The sequence below is a fragment of the Lampris incognitus genome, chromosome 12 (assembly GCF_029633865.1).
Source record: "Lampris incognitus isolate fLamInc1 chromosome 12, fLamInc1.hap2, whole genome shotgun sequence".
NCBI lineage: Eukaryota > Metazoa > Chordata > Actinopteri > Lampriformes > Lampridae > Lampris > Lampris incognitus.
In genome coordinates, this window is record NC_079222.1 from 29,552,840 (window position 1) to 29,567,844 (window position 15,005).

The 15,005-nt window shown below is 44.7% G+C and overlaps 1 protein-coding gene across 1 annotated transcript; it reads right to left on the bottom strand.

Moving 5' to 3' along the window:
- Positions 1–8,080: 8,080 nt before the first annotated feature.
- Positions 8,081–14,210, bottom strand: loxa (lysyl oxidase a). Its single transcript, XM_056290653.1, has 7 exons — positions 13,168–14,210; positions 12,001–12,109; positions 11,370–11,507; positions 10,100–10,256; positions 9,787–9,882; positions 9,467–9,582; positions 8,081–8,782 (listed from the first exon to the last, which is right to left on the bottom strand). Exons 1-7 carry the CDS (start codon positions 13,838–13,840, stop codon positions 8,776–8,778), a joined length of 1,296 nt encoding a protein of 431 aa, XP_056146628.1. The 5' UTR covers positions 13,841–14,210; the 3' UTR covers positions 8,081–8,775.
- Between the last annotated feature and the right edge of the window lie 795 nt (positions 14,211–15,005).

The window sequence follows — 15,005 nt, forward strand, 5'->3', positions numbered from 1 at the left end:
AGAGTCGACTGATATTTGCGAACAGTTGCAGCTAAACTGGTGGTATTGCAGTTAGCGAGCCACACCCGTGTCGTCGAGAATTCAAGGGAAAGCTGGAAGTGGTTGTCGTAATTTATCATTATTAATATTCATCAGTTGAACAAATGTTGAAGTTGATTCTTGTTGATGAGAAAATACTGTAGCGACCGCCTCGCTCCGAACTCCAGCGCAGAGGCTCATGGGACTGTTGGTGTTATTGAACGTTATGATTTATGGGTTCAACGGTTCTGTTGATGTTGTGATTATTCTTGTTTGTTTGGGGATTCGACTCGGACAAATGCCTCGTTCGATTATAACTCGGAGGTCGGAAATTCCCAATTCCCACTAGGGAAAAATCAAACAAAACGGCACGTGTGCTCGGAGTTCCTAGTCGCGAACTCAGGTTGCTTTTCTCAACCTCCCAGTTCACGACACGGAATTATATGATGTCACATCAACATGGCTGCCCACAGTGTCAGTGGTAAAATAATATTAATCTTTATCAATCATTACAAGATTGAATGCTTTTAAAAACACATTTATGTTTGATTTTCAGCATGGTATGGTTTTAGATAAATAAAGATACCCTATACAATAGTTGGTTAAACATATTGTAACGTACATGGATAAGGAGACACGTTGGCCGCTGGCTGACGGGTGGTACCCTTTTAGTCGACTGGTTAACGTTGTCGCTTGCGGAGTGGGAGACACGGGTTCGCGTCCCGGCTGTGGCGGTCCCCGACTGCCCCCCCCCCCCGAATTAGCTACAATATAAAATTGAATATTAGTTGTTATTAGCGGTTTTAAAAGGTTAACCTATCGCTAATCACAAGGTCACTAACTTGAAAATGCTCGTTAGCAAGGAGAAGAAATCTCTGAACCACAATGATATAAAAAAGTATTCGATTCCAGCCTATATTGTTGACGAGAATAGGACAACATTGCTAGCGAGCTGTCATTGAAATCCGCTCTGGACTTCTTCCATATGGATGAAATATCTCTGCAGCGTCTGGTGCCCAGTATTGCGGGCGTCCATCATGTTTTTTCCCGCCTGGTAGCTCGAACGCAAGGATGTCGGTAATGGCGTGTTCCCAACTTCCGACCTCCCACCTCCGGGCATAAACGAATGCGGCATAAGTAATAAAGTGGGTAAACACTCCATTCCAAATCTGCTACACACGCACCTTACCAACAAAACAATGACGTCATACTGTAGTGACTGAGGGAAGCGGTCGCTCTGACTGTCGGCGGTTCTGCGCTGGGGGAGCGCAATGGCTGATGGGACTTAATGTTAGATTTAAAAGTGTGTTTTAATGATGTGGTGTTCTTGTTGTGGTTATTCTTGTTTTTGGGGGGGTTCGACTCAGGCCAAGTAGGGGACCGTTACTGACTAACTGACTGTAGGGCCGTGACTGGGACTGATGTCTCCACTTGGAACATGGGGGCGGGGGGGGGACTCGTTACATTGTTGTCAGTTGTGGCTCATTATGGCCGGTGTGACTAAAAGAGCACTCCCGGGGTCATGCGGTGTATGGGGGGCGGGCACGGGAGGTGCGATTAAAAAGACACCTCTGCCTCTCGACTCATTCTTCCACGCCGGCTCGCCACGATACTTTTCGTTTTAGTTGGCAGCCCCCCTACTTAAACACCTCCCCGCGCGCCTGCAGACTGGTGTTGCCGGTTGTGGCCATTGGGGAGAGGCCGAATAAAGGAGCGCTCCTGGGGTTGTGCGGTCTTTGGGATACAGGAGCTGCCATTCAAACGGAATCCTTGCCCCTTGCGTCTCCTTTCCCGTCAGTTCCGTTCGGTTCTAGCGGGGTGATAAAATTAAATGGCACCCTCAGGGTCGTGCGATGGATGATGTATGGGACACGAGAGTTGCGGTGAAGAGCTCACTCTCTCGCTCTTATTCTTCCACGCCGGCTCGCCACAATCGGTCTTTCGATCGTGACGTCACACGCCGCCATCTTCCAAGTAACGTTATCATTGTTATTAGCTGTTAGCACAGATTTTTCTTACTAACTCTATTAGTATACGTCAAATGTTTTTTTTTCAAATTAACGTTAAAATTACAGATTTTCTCTGGTAAGATTTTAGGTTATTTATAAAAAAAGCAAACTCTATGCCGGCGATAATTAGAAGAACTTTTCTAAATTTGTGTAAGGAAACAGTTTTACCATTATATAAATCCTTGGTGCGATCTCATCTTGAATTTGCAAGCTCGGTCGGGTGTCCTTATAAAGTAAAATTTATAGAAAAAAAATTGAGAAGGTTCAGACAAGAGTTAAGAAACTAATCCCAGGTCTGAAAGAGATGTCATATGAAAAGAGATTAAGAAATTTACACCTACCAACTCTAGTATACAGGAGACATAGAGGAGACATGACTGAAGTCTATAAACGTGTCCACAAAATATATGATTTCACAGCTGAGCCTGTTATCTACTTTTTGGAATAATAGGTATGAGTTAAGAGGGAACTCCTTAAGACTTTTACCGTTAAAGTGTCACTCTGAAAAGAGAGAAAAAAAACCTTCTTCACAATTCATGCTGTAAGAGCACGGGACGAACTTCCGGAAGACGTGGTGCAGGCTCCTTCAGTTGATTCTTTTAAAAATAGGTTAGATACATTTTGGTCAACAAAGAACTTTTTATACAATTATAAAACCGAGTTGTGATTATTGTGAGTACTGTGTGACTGTGATTATTTGTGAGACTATTGTATTTATGTGATTTGCGGTTATTTGTGAGATTATTGTGATTTTAATAACTATATTGTGGTTCTTTTTTTGTATGGTTGTTTGTTTTGATTTGTCGAGTCTGGTGTAGAGCACTTGTAGCCTGTGCCAGAAAAACTTTCTTCAATTTTCATTAAATATGAAGAGGTATAAACTTTATTGGTAACCGGTTTTGATAAACTTGTGATTAATTACAGAGAAAACTGATTGATTGTTACTAGAAATGTTTTTTATGCGATACATTTTTTTTCCTGATTCAATATCTGATTTGTTTTTATTTTCCACATAAAGAGAATAAACTCAGCGTTCAACCTGAACACAACTATGTGCCCTCTGCCTCTTTCTTCTAATCTCAGTCAGGGGAACAACATAAGCAACCCGCACTACCTGAGAGAGTCTATTTAATTTGTGGTGATCAGGCTCATAGCTTATAGGTTATACCCGTTTCCCAAGCGAAACCCACAGTCTCCTCGGTGGCTCGTTGGCTCCTCCTTCGGTGTTGGTCCGTGGACGTCACTGCCAGCTGTTTCCAGCTTCCGCCCTCGTGAGAGGCAGCTTGGTGAGATCAATAACTTTTGTTTATTTTCATACTATCTCTTCTCTATCTTCTGCCCTAACCTCTTCCCTTGTTCTGATTTAGCCATTTTCCGTGCTTAGTTCATTTGTCGCTAGATTCTGTAGTTTTCTTTCTCATACTTCTCATGCACAAGTCGCCATTTTAGTTGTTGCGTAACTGGAGCAAGTGTGCAGTTCAGCATTTTCTCTCGGTGAAGTTTTGAGAATATATGCCTTTTTAAAAAAGAAAGGATTCAATGAGAAAGCTGGATAAAAAAAAGGAAACTCAGTAAAGAACCTAAACTTATTCAAGCCTTAAATCTTTATTGGATCAACCATGTTAACTATCTGTCTGGTCTGATACTGGAACGTTAGATGAGGAGAGAATAGTAAAAAGGCATAATAGCAACAATGCCACCTACACAAAAGTGTCTACAACTGCAAGCTTCATGTCTTTCTCGTCCACTTGCCATATGCGTGAGATGCAACGACAAGAGGACACAGAAGACAAGAAATGAGTGGCAACAAGATCCCGTTGCCCAAGCTCCAAATCTTCAAGACTTACTAATAGGTCTTCTGTCAGCTCCGCAGCAATTAAAGCACGAGCTCGAGCAGAGGCACGCCTTGCAGTAGATTCAGACTCCCACGACCCTGAAAGCAAGATAAACGGTTTGGATAATGAATGAATGAATGAATATCTATATGAACCTTTTCAATCGGCTTTGAGGGCCTGTCACTCCACTGAAACTGCTCTGACCAGAGTGGTGAACGATCTTTTAGTAGCTACAAACTCTGATTCCACTGCTGTGCTTCTGCTACTGGACCTCAGTGCAGCCTTTGACACCACTGATCAATGTATACTGTTAGACAGATAAAATTATAAATTTAGTGTCTCTGGTTTAGCTCTCTCTTGGTATAAGTCCTACTTATCTCGAAGAACACATTGTGTCTGCTACAGTAATATTACATCAAAATTCTCTGAAGTAAAATATGGTGTACCTCATGGCTTAGTTCTTGGCCCTCTACATTTCTCTCTTTGTATTTCACCTCTTGGCCAAATTATATGCAGTTATGTAATACATTTCCATTGCTATGCTGACAATACTCAGCTGTATGTGCCTATAAGGGCTGATGATCATAATCAATTGACTAATTTAGAGGCCTTCTTGGCTGCTGTGAAAAAACTAAACTTTCTGCTTTAAAATTCACTTTCGACACACATCTCTCAAGTTATGAACTATACAATCAATCCCTGAAAACCGAGATGCGGGTCATTGGCCCTGCTAGACACAGACACCAATTTGATCAAGTAATGATAACAATTGACAACTCTGTGATTTCACAAAGTGTGGCAGCCAAAAATCTGGGTGTTACGTTTGATCCCAGCCTTTCCTTTGATAAGTACATTAAAGAAACAACCAAGACTGCATTTTTTCACTTATGTAACATGGCTATAATTTGGTCTTTCCTATCCATGGCTCACACAGAGACTCTAATACATGCATTTGTTTCATCCAGACTTGATTACTGTAATCTTCTGTTCTCAAGTCTGCCACATGCTAGTACTAAAAGTCTTCAAATGGTTCAGAATGCTGCAGCTAGAATCCTAACTAAATCTAGGAAATTTGACCATATTACCCAAATTCTTGCCTCCCTTCATTGGCTACCTATAAATCCATATAATTTTGTTATCCTGTTTTTATGATATATCCTTCTCTCACTAAGATGTGTGACTATTTTTTTCTTCTCTTTTCACATTGTGATGCTTTTCGCGTGGCTCGGGTCCTGGGTTGTTCTGGTGGCATTTCGACACTGATTGGCATCCTCCTCTTCATATATTTTATAATTCCATTGTCAGAATAAGAATCAGAAACACTTTATTTTTCATTTCATGCACTTGCGCACATGAAATGAAACAAAACATAATCCCCCCCCAGCCCACAGCAGTGCACCACAAAGACAAAAACACATATCCAAAAACTACAAGAACTACAAGAACACATATAGCCAAACGAACACATAACTAACTAAACACACACACACACACACACACACACACACACACACACAAAGAAAGATCACTGTCCAGAAGAACCAACGCCGGCCAGGATGACTGTCGGAACTCCTGGTCTGCATGGACTAGCAGTTAGCTTAGCCTGCCCCGCGTCCGCATCCTGTCTGACTGCCTTCGGTGTTTCCTGTTCGGGCGCAGCTCTGGTCAAGGCCGTGGTCCTTGGGCCCACAGCAGACCACGCTCCCTCAGCCGATCCAACGCTAGCTTTCCCATCCAGAGAACTTCGACACACCTACCCGCACTACACACGATGACACTAAAAACGCAGTCAAGGCTAGGAGAGGCCGCCGCCAGACCGCCCTCGGTGTTATCAGAACTGCCCGTCTGCGTGAGCGAGCAGTTAGCTTAGTCTGCCCTCTACCCTGTCAGACCACCCTCGGTGTTACCTCTTCGGGCACAGCTCCAGGCAGGGCCGTGGTCCCTGAGCCCACAGGATGCAGCAGACCCTTATAATTCTGTTATCCCCTTTCAATTGTTGTATTCTGTAAATTGCGTAAACACAACATCCATTGCATGTTGTCCGTCTTGGGAGAGAGATCCCTCCTTTGTTGCTCTCCCTGAGGTTTTTTCCCCCCTATTTTTTCCTCCCTGCTGAAGGTTTTTTTGTTTTTGTTTTTTAGGGAGTTGTTCCTTATCTGATGCGAGGTTCTAAGGACAGTATGTTGTGTTGCTGTAAAGCCTCTTGAGGCAAATTTGTAGTTTGTGATATTGGGCTATACAAATAAAATTGACTTGACTTGACAGTCAGTGTTACTTTGCATTTTTAGTACCCTTAATCAGACAGGTGTCTGTTTCAGAGCTATCACCATTTCACCATAAAGCTAAACGTGTAAATTAGTGATATACGTGGTAGTGAGGCCACGTAGGGCTTTAAAAGTAACGAGTAAAAGTTTAAAATCAATTCTATACTTAAAGAGATACTTTCATGCTGTTTCTGAGCACATTTGTAACACGGGCGGTTTGAATTAAAACCGAAAGGTCGGTGTAGTTTTATGATTTCACAACTATTGGCTACAGAATTTCAGGGTGGTCGTGTGGGTGTGGCTGGGTGGGCTAAACCGCTTGCCGCTTGCCATAGAAAAACGAGAAACGAGGGGAAACAATGGCGAGCGACGAGACCACCGACAGCAGCTGTGAGGCTGAGGATGTGGAAGTGGAAGACGAGTCCTCCTTCTCAGTGGAAGCTGACTACTCGCCTCACGAATATGCTGCTCAGCCAATACAGCCGTATTCCTAAGAGCCAAAAGGGGGCGTCTCCGGTTTTATAGCGTCCCGCTACGGACACGCCCTCTATGCTAATGATAATTCGTGACGCGGCACGTTACCACATTTTCCCCAACCGGAAATCAGCCACTCGACCGCCGATATCTCTCGTCTGGCCATAAATGTGATTTTAGGGCTACCATTTGTCTCATCGATCACATCCACACTCCTTACATCGATTAACGACAGTCGGATTTCGATGCAAGTATCTCTTTAACAGATAGCCAGTGAAGCGTTGCAAAAATGGGAGTGGTGTGTTCATGACTCTTGGAATTTCCTCACAGGCTGGCAGCTGAGTTTTGGACGAGCTGGGGGCGGGAGATTGACTTTGGACTGACCCCTGAATACACGGAGTTACAATAATCCAGATGTGATGAGATGAATTCATGGATGACGTTATCAAGTTCCATTTGAGATAGAAAATTTCAAACTTTTGTGGGGTTCCCAAGTTGGAGAAAGCGAGGCTGTACTTAATTCACCTTGGGTGCAGTCTTCCAGACTATATTAGATATTTTTGAGTGATTAACACCTATGTTTAACCAAGATACTTAATTTTTTTTTTCAAAATTCACAATTTCACAACAGAATGATGGCAAATCAGTTTATTGCATTTTTGGTCCATCATGCTGGTTTTCACATCTCTTCGGGGTGCAGAACTGCCACCTTTTTCTTTTGTCTTTTCTTCCGCCAGGTGGAGTTTTTGCAGAGGCAAGGCTTGCTTCCTTGAATGGTGCATTAAGGTGAGGGATGCACGAACTGAGGCTGATTCAAAATTAGCTCAAGTGCCTCATACAGAGTAAGTCACTTGCTCGTGGAGGTGCTACCACAGAATGAGATGTGAGCAACATAGAAAAAGCCTTATTTATAAATTAGAGCATGCACATCGCATGCAACATCTATCACGCATCCCCAGATAAACTTCCAGACTGATAAGCAGCCTCTGGCTAACCAACCAGATATTGTGACGGTCGACAGGGAACAGAAGACAGCGGTAGTGATCGATGTAGCAATCCTGAGCAACGGCCACGTCAGGAAGAAAGAGCAAGAGAAGCTAGAGAAGCACCAAGGGCTGAGGGAAGAACTAGCGCGGATGTGGAAAGTGAAATCCACAGTAGTCCCAGTGGTAATAGGAGCACTTGGGGCTGTGACCCCCAAATTGGGAGAGTGGCTCCAGCAGATTCCAGGAACAACATCTGAGGTCTCTGTCCAGGGGAGTGACGTCCTAGGAACAGCTAAGATACTGTGCAGAACCCCCAAACTCCAAGGCTTCTGGTAAAGGATCTGTGTGTGTGTGTGTGTGTGTGTGTGTGTGTGTGTGTGTGTGTGTGTGTGTGTGTGTGTGTGTGTGTGTGTGTGTGTGTGTGTGTGTGTGTGTGTGTGTGTGTGTGTGTGCATCCCTTGAGTATTAATGATCCAAGAGGACAATCAGATTTTCACAAAACTTTATTCAAGTAGATTTTGTCAAGGCTAGTGGTAAAAAAAAGAACCTCCACCATTGCATATAAATATAAAATACATATACCCTTCTATTGTCTTCATTTTCTGTTTATTTCATCTTTAAAGTTGACTAATCGTTGATAATGACTGCACGATTTGAGCAAGCTGATTTGCCATTTTTATTTTCCAAGCCTAAGAGCATTTAAACTTTCTTCTTTTTTTTTCTAACTATAAGAAAAGTGGCAAGAAATGCAAGCATAGGGTACAATGCAAGAAAGGCAAGAAAAATATCCAAAAAGAGGTGATGAGAGAAGACTGCTCAGTGGCAAAGAAAACAACATCTTCACACACTCACGTTTTCCTTTTCAGTCACAAGTATGGATTCAGTATTATCCGGTAGTAAACCCGAGGCATTTAGCATTCACGGAAAAATGCTGTCGTGTCCCAGGATTTCTACTTCTAGCTAATTCGTGAGTATTTCAAAAGTCATACAGTCAATGTGTCCCCTTATCATCACGCCTTCATAACCACTTGGACCAGTTTTTTAATTTCACTTTCAATTTCTATGCATTGCTGAATACAGAAAGAGTCGATTTGACAAGAGCTAACAATGTGCAACTTATCTCGTGCTCTTGAATGCGGTCCTCTTCACCGTCACGTGCCACAGAGCTGCTTTTAATGGCCGGTTCCTCTTAATACCTGGAAAAACAACACGAGAGCGCATAAAGAAGACATTTTCTACTTTCTATTTCTTTCTTTTTTTGACCCCCCCCCCCATTTTTTCGCCCCAATTTTACCCGTCCAATTACCCCACTCTTCCGAGCCGTACCGTTCTCTGCTCCAGCCCCTCTGCCGATCCGGGGAAGGCTGCAGACTACCACATGCCTCCTCCGATACATGTGGAGTCGCCAGCCGCTTCTTTTCACCTGGCAGTGAGGAGTTTCTCCGGGGGGGGGGCGTAGCGCGTGGGAGGAGCACGCGATCCCCCCAGTTTCTACCCCCGAACAGGAACCCCGCCCGACCAGAGGAGGCGCTAGTGCAGCGACCAGGACACATAAGCGCACCCGGCTTCCCACCCGCAGACGCAGCCAATTGTGTTTGTAGAGACGCCCGACGAAGCCGGAAGTAACACGGGGGTTCGAACCCGTGTTGGTAGGCAACGGAATAGAACGCTATGCTACCCGGAAATTAGAAGATAAATTCTGAAAACATTAGATTTGAATTAAAAAAAAAAAAAGATACAAGATAAAAGGCCTGGCGGCCTGTCCAGGGTGTCTCCCCGCCTGCCGCCCAGTGACTGCTGGGATAGGCTCCCTGAGAGCAGGATAAGCGGTTCGGATAATGGATGGATGGATGGATGGATGGATGAAAAAAGGTACATACGGTGACATGTGACAGCCTGACACATAGGCGTAGTTGCCGGTGTAGCGGACCTCACAGCGCACCACGTTGTTGCTGTAGTCAGACTCCGGGACTTGATAGCTGGGATTTACACTGATCTGCAGAGGAAGAGCAGAGAAGGAACCATGTAAGGACCAACGTACAAACCTCACAACGCAACAACAGAGACAGAAACCTGTGTTGTACGTGCAGAAGAAGCTCTACTAGATGATCATATACAGTATCTAATGAGTTAAACTTCCCTTCAAGGGTTATGATACTAAAAGGTGTGCCAAATCCATCATCTGGTTTATTTAACAAACCTTGAGTACATAGTTTCCAGGATTCACATCTGTGATGTCAATCCACTGGCAGTCAATGTCAGCGTTATAGGTATCATAACATCCCGGGCTCAGTCCCTGTAATTTTGACAGCACCAATGTAAAACATCCGATTTATGGATCACATTCATCAGAAGCACCTCTCCTTACACAACATATTTTTTATTATACCCACTTATATAATAATATGTGTTGTAACATTAACATTTGAACGTTAGCTGCGGTTTATCCAATGTAAACCGCTTCACAGACGACCTGTGTTGTGGATTATAGTGAATTAGTTTTTATAGGTGACCTGGGTATGTGCAGTGCAGGCAAACCGCCTGTAGTAGCCGTAGTCACAGGACGTGTCCTCCAGACAGAAACTGGCCTTGTGGCCCTCGGCCACCGTCCTCTGAGAGCTGCTGTCCAGCAGGTCGTAGTGGCTGAACTCATCCATGCTGTGGTAGTGCCTGTGAATCAGTCAGATAATGCTGGGCAGCTCTTGCAAAACTTCAGCTTTGCATCCAAACCGAGGGGAAACCAACGCCACCGAAGGATCCACGCTCATCAAAACAGCAGTAGGCCGCTTAAGGCGAGCCGAGGAACACGCCGGAGACACGTCTCCTGTTTCAAGATAGGCCCGTAAAATGTTTGCAAAACAGTGTGACTAATAAATACTTGCTTATATGTATTACACTCGTAAGAAGCACATCTTCAAGATGCCTTGATTGAACTGACCTTGGCAATGTGATTTTCGTTACTACCTGTTTAATTCATTAGACCGGCACAATCTGCACTCTGAAAATACCTAAATCCACACACTTTAGCGTTAATCTAACGGGACCCAGGCCTACGTCAACAAATAGTTTACAGGCTCTGCCAAATGTATTCCTTACTTGGGATTAGCATAGTAGATTGCGTGTGTCAGGACATAACTGTGGGGTGAGGTAGTCCTATACTGATTCTGTGGAATCCAGAGAACACGCTCAACCGCCTCAAGCGGAGTTATAAAAACAGTGGTTTCCTTCCATTAAGCAGTTTATATGATCACACTTCTCATTACATTAGGTAATTCATGACAGATTAACACTTTCTCAGACTTGATTGCCTTCCAAGTCTGTAATGAGGTGTGGCTCCCCCTACCGGACCGCTGTTGTCTTAACACCTGACTGGTGCCGTCAGCGCATGCATTTGGACCGAAGGTGTTTCCTTCCTTGTTTTTGTTTGCAGAGCTTTTGCACCGAGACCGAAAGATGACTTAACACCATGGTCCCATGGTGCAAATACAACTGTTATTGTTTCCAATGAAATTCCACATAAATGGCTTTGTGAGTAAAACTGGGGGGAAAAAGTGTGCAAAACTGCTTGCAACTTGGATGCAACACACATTCAATACCCCCCCCCCCACACACACACACACACATTTTCAGATAAATGGTCACAGTTAAAGTTGATTTATAGATCTCTTTACATAAATTAGGCTTGCAAAAGAACAGCCAAAAGTTACAGGTCATTTGATTTGGGACAGGTAAGGTGCCAGGATCATGTGAAATGCATGAAGTAATATTAATTTATGGACTTACTGGTGACAGCTGTGCCATTCCCAGGAGTAGCGTGGTCTACTGGGCAGGAAATCAGCTGTTCCCTGGTTTTTTACCCTCTGAGGAAATCTTAGCAGCATCCGAGTGTCATAGTCTCTCACGTCTCCCCTGTAGGCTGAACTGCAGGCCCAAACAACACAACAACACAACGTCACAAAGTTTGACAAAAACTTAAATTAACTTAACTTAGTTAAGTTCACACTGGCTGTGGGAGCACGCCAGTGTAAGATTGTCATGTGAGGGAGTTATTTAGCACAAAGCATACTCTTTTTTTTAGTAGGACAATGAGCATTGTCTAAACTTAGGTGGATTATGTGCAAATGGCGGCTGGAAAAAATATATATACAGTGTTTGGGTTAGTTTTTAATGAGTGTACCAGTCTTTTTTTGTCCAAGGTAAGTTCCACATAAACTTCACCGACTTCCAAGACTCCACCCTCTCCGAGCGAGGGGGAGGATTCAGCTTAGTTAACGTCATCTGATGATTCTACTGGTTAACTTTAGACCACAAATACTTTAGTTGGCTTTTAATGATTCAAAGCCTGTTGATTCACGCCAAGGCTTGACAGGCCGCAGCTGGATCCTCCCAGAGATGACACGGGAGGCTTGCTTACCTTGATAAACAGTTTTCCTCGGCTGCACATCTCAGGTTGTACATGGGAACCCTCTGAACATACGCAGAGGCTTGAATGTAGTATGGGTCTGGTACAAGATCAGGTAGACCTGCAAGATATTTTGTCCTTGATGAGGTGTCATTTCCAATGGTGCTACTGAAAATGGTAATACTTACTGATTATAATACTCTGCTAATATCAGTGGGCCACCCACACATGCTGCTATAACTACTACAACAACAACAACTACTACTACTACTACTACTATTACTACTACTACTAATTATGATAATAATTTTTTAAAACTGGGCTAATAACAATAGAATAACAATAAAATAAATTAAGTGATAAAGAAATTGATAGACAGACAGACAGACAGACAGAGAGAGAGAGAGAGCGAGAGAGACAGACAGACAGATAGATAGATAGATAGATAGATAGATAGAGAGAGAGAGAGAGAGAGAGAGAGAGAGAGAGAGAGAGAGAGAGAGAGAGAGAGAGAGAGAGAGAGAGAGAGAGAGAGAGAGAGAGAGAGAGAGAGAGAGAGAGAGAGAGAGAGAGAGAGAGAGAGAGAGAGAGAGAGAGAGAGAGATGGATAAACAGACAGTCAGACAGACAGATCGATCGATCGATCGATAGATAGATAGATAGATAAACAGACAGTCAGGCAGACAGACAGACAGACAGACAGACAGACAGACAGACAGACAGATAGATAGATAGATAGATAGATAGATAGATAGATAGATAGATAGATAGATAGATAGATAGATAGATAGATAGATAGATAGATAGATAGATAGATAGATAGATAGATAGATAGATAGATAGATAGATAGATAGATAGATGGATAAACAGACAGTCAGACAGACAGACAGACAGACAGATAGATAGACAGATAGATAGATAGATAGATAGATAGATAGATAGATAGATAGATAGATAGATAGATAGATAGATAGATCTAAAACACACACACAGACACACAGACACACAGACACAGACACACACACAGACACAGACACACACACACACACACACACACACACACACACACACACACACACACACACACACACACACACACACACACACACACACACACATTCTTTTTCTTCTCCCCCTTTTCTCTCCAGTTGTACTTGGCCAAACAAACATATTCTTACCGTACTGATGATAGCTTGTGCCGTATCCAGGTCTCGGTCTAGGCCTTGGTCTTTCGTAGACATCGTAGTAATTGTAATACGGGTTATCTCTATCTGTGGACTTGTACGGGTCGTAGGGATCGTCGCCGACCATCATGTCCTCTCTCCTCGGTAGCGGTGGACTGGGAGCAGGTTCATGCTCGGTCTCGTTCTTTTTGCCGTCCGTCCGCGTGTCAGCGCGGTCCCTCGGATGGACGGGCGGATGACGGCGGTGCTCGTGCCCTCTCAGACCCCTCTGGACTTGAAGGGGCAGCCAGCGGGGGCTGTCCGCGCGCGCTCCTGCCTCGGACAGCGTCTGGGCCGAGTTGTGGGGCGGAGAGAGGCTCGAGCTGTCGGCGTTCCCCCGCGCGGCCCTCGTCACGTCTCCATCGCGGATGATGGTGACAGGTCTTACGTGCACTTGCTCCGAAGGTGAGCCCCTCGGCCGCGGCGGCTGGTACTCGGCGCCGTGACTCAGAATGCTGAAGATCTTGCCGTTGTGTTTCCACTGAAGCGTCTGCCGGAGAGCCGCTCTCTGGTTACTGGACTGCCTCGTGTCCGGACTCCTCTGACATTGAGCCGCGTGAAGGATGGCAACAAACAAACAGACGCGCGCGTATGCGCCAAGTTGCTTGCCAAGTATGCGATGTTCCATAATGAACTCAATTAAAAAAACTTGTGTACTGAGCGAATACTGCAGACGGGTGGGAGTATTACTTGTCCTTAAAAACTAAACGGTTTTCATCTCAATTTGAGGTCTATCCATTGAACGGAAAGTAGTCTAAATTTATAGCAATCCGCGTAAAGTCATGTCGCTCTGGTCCCAAGCCTGCAGACGCGCCGTGTGAGATGAGGAGGAGGAGTTCAGTATATGAAGTTTCTGAATCCGTAATACAAGACCAAAATGGTTCTGCTCACATAACCGCTGGATCCGTGAGGTCTGATCATTCTCGTAATTCGTCTGCCTGTGCGTTTGATACACGGGGAGCCCCTTGAAGTTATGCGCCATGCAAACTTTCCCTTGTACTGGTCCTGTCTGTCTATCCGTCTGCCTGCCCGCCTGCCTGCCTGCCTGTCTATCTGTCTGTCTGTCTGTCTGTCTGTCTGCCTGCCTGCCTGCCTGCCTGACTGTCTGTCTGTCTGTTTGCCTGCCTGACTGCCTGCCTGCCTGCCTGTCTGTCTGTCTGTCTGTCTGTCTGTCTGTCTGTCTGTCTGTCTGTCTGTCTGTCTGTCTGTCTGTCTGTTTGCCTGCCTGACTGCCTGCCTGCCTGTCTGTCTATCTGTCTGTCTGTCTGCCTGCTTAACTGCCTGACTGTCTGTCTGTCTGTCTGCCTGCCTGCCTGCCTGCATGCCTGACTGTCTGTCTGCCTGCCTGTCTGTCTGCCTGCCTGCCTGCCTGTGTCTGTCTGCCTGTCTGTGTGTCTGCCTGCCTGCCTGCCTGTCTGTGTGTCTGTCTGCCTGCCTAACTGCCTGACTGTGTCTGTCTGTCTGCCTGCCTAACTGCCTGACTGTGTCTGTCTGTCTGCCTGCCTGCCTGCCTGACTGTCTGTGTGTCTGCCTGTCTGCCTGTGTCTATCTATCTATCTATCTTTGTTTACCTGTCAACTTTATATATTATGTGTGTGTGTGTGTGTTTACATTTTTTGCCACATAAACAAACATAGGATGACAAATAGCTTTGTTCTGACTGTTGGATGAACTCCTACCAGCAGAGCCAGATCAATGTCCACACATCAACTCTCTCATTGGAGGAGGCTGCAAAACCTAAACAGAAATCTATAGTGGGCCTGCAACATGTCTTTTTTTTTTGTCTGGGATCT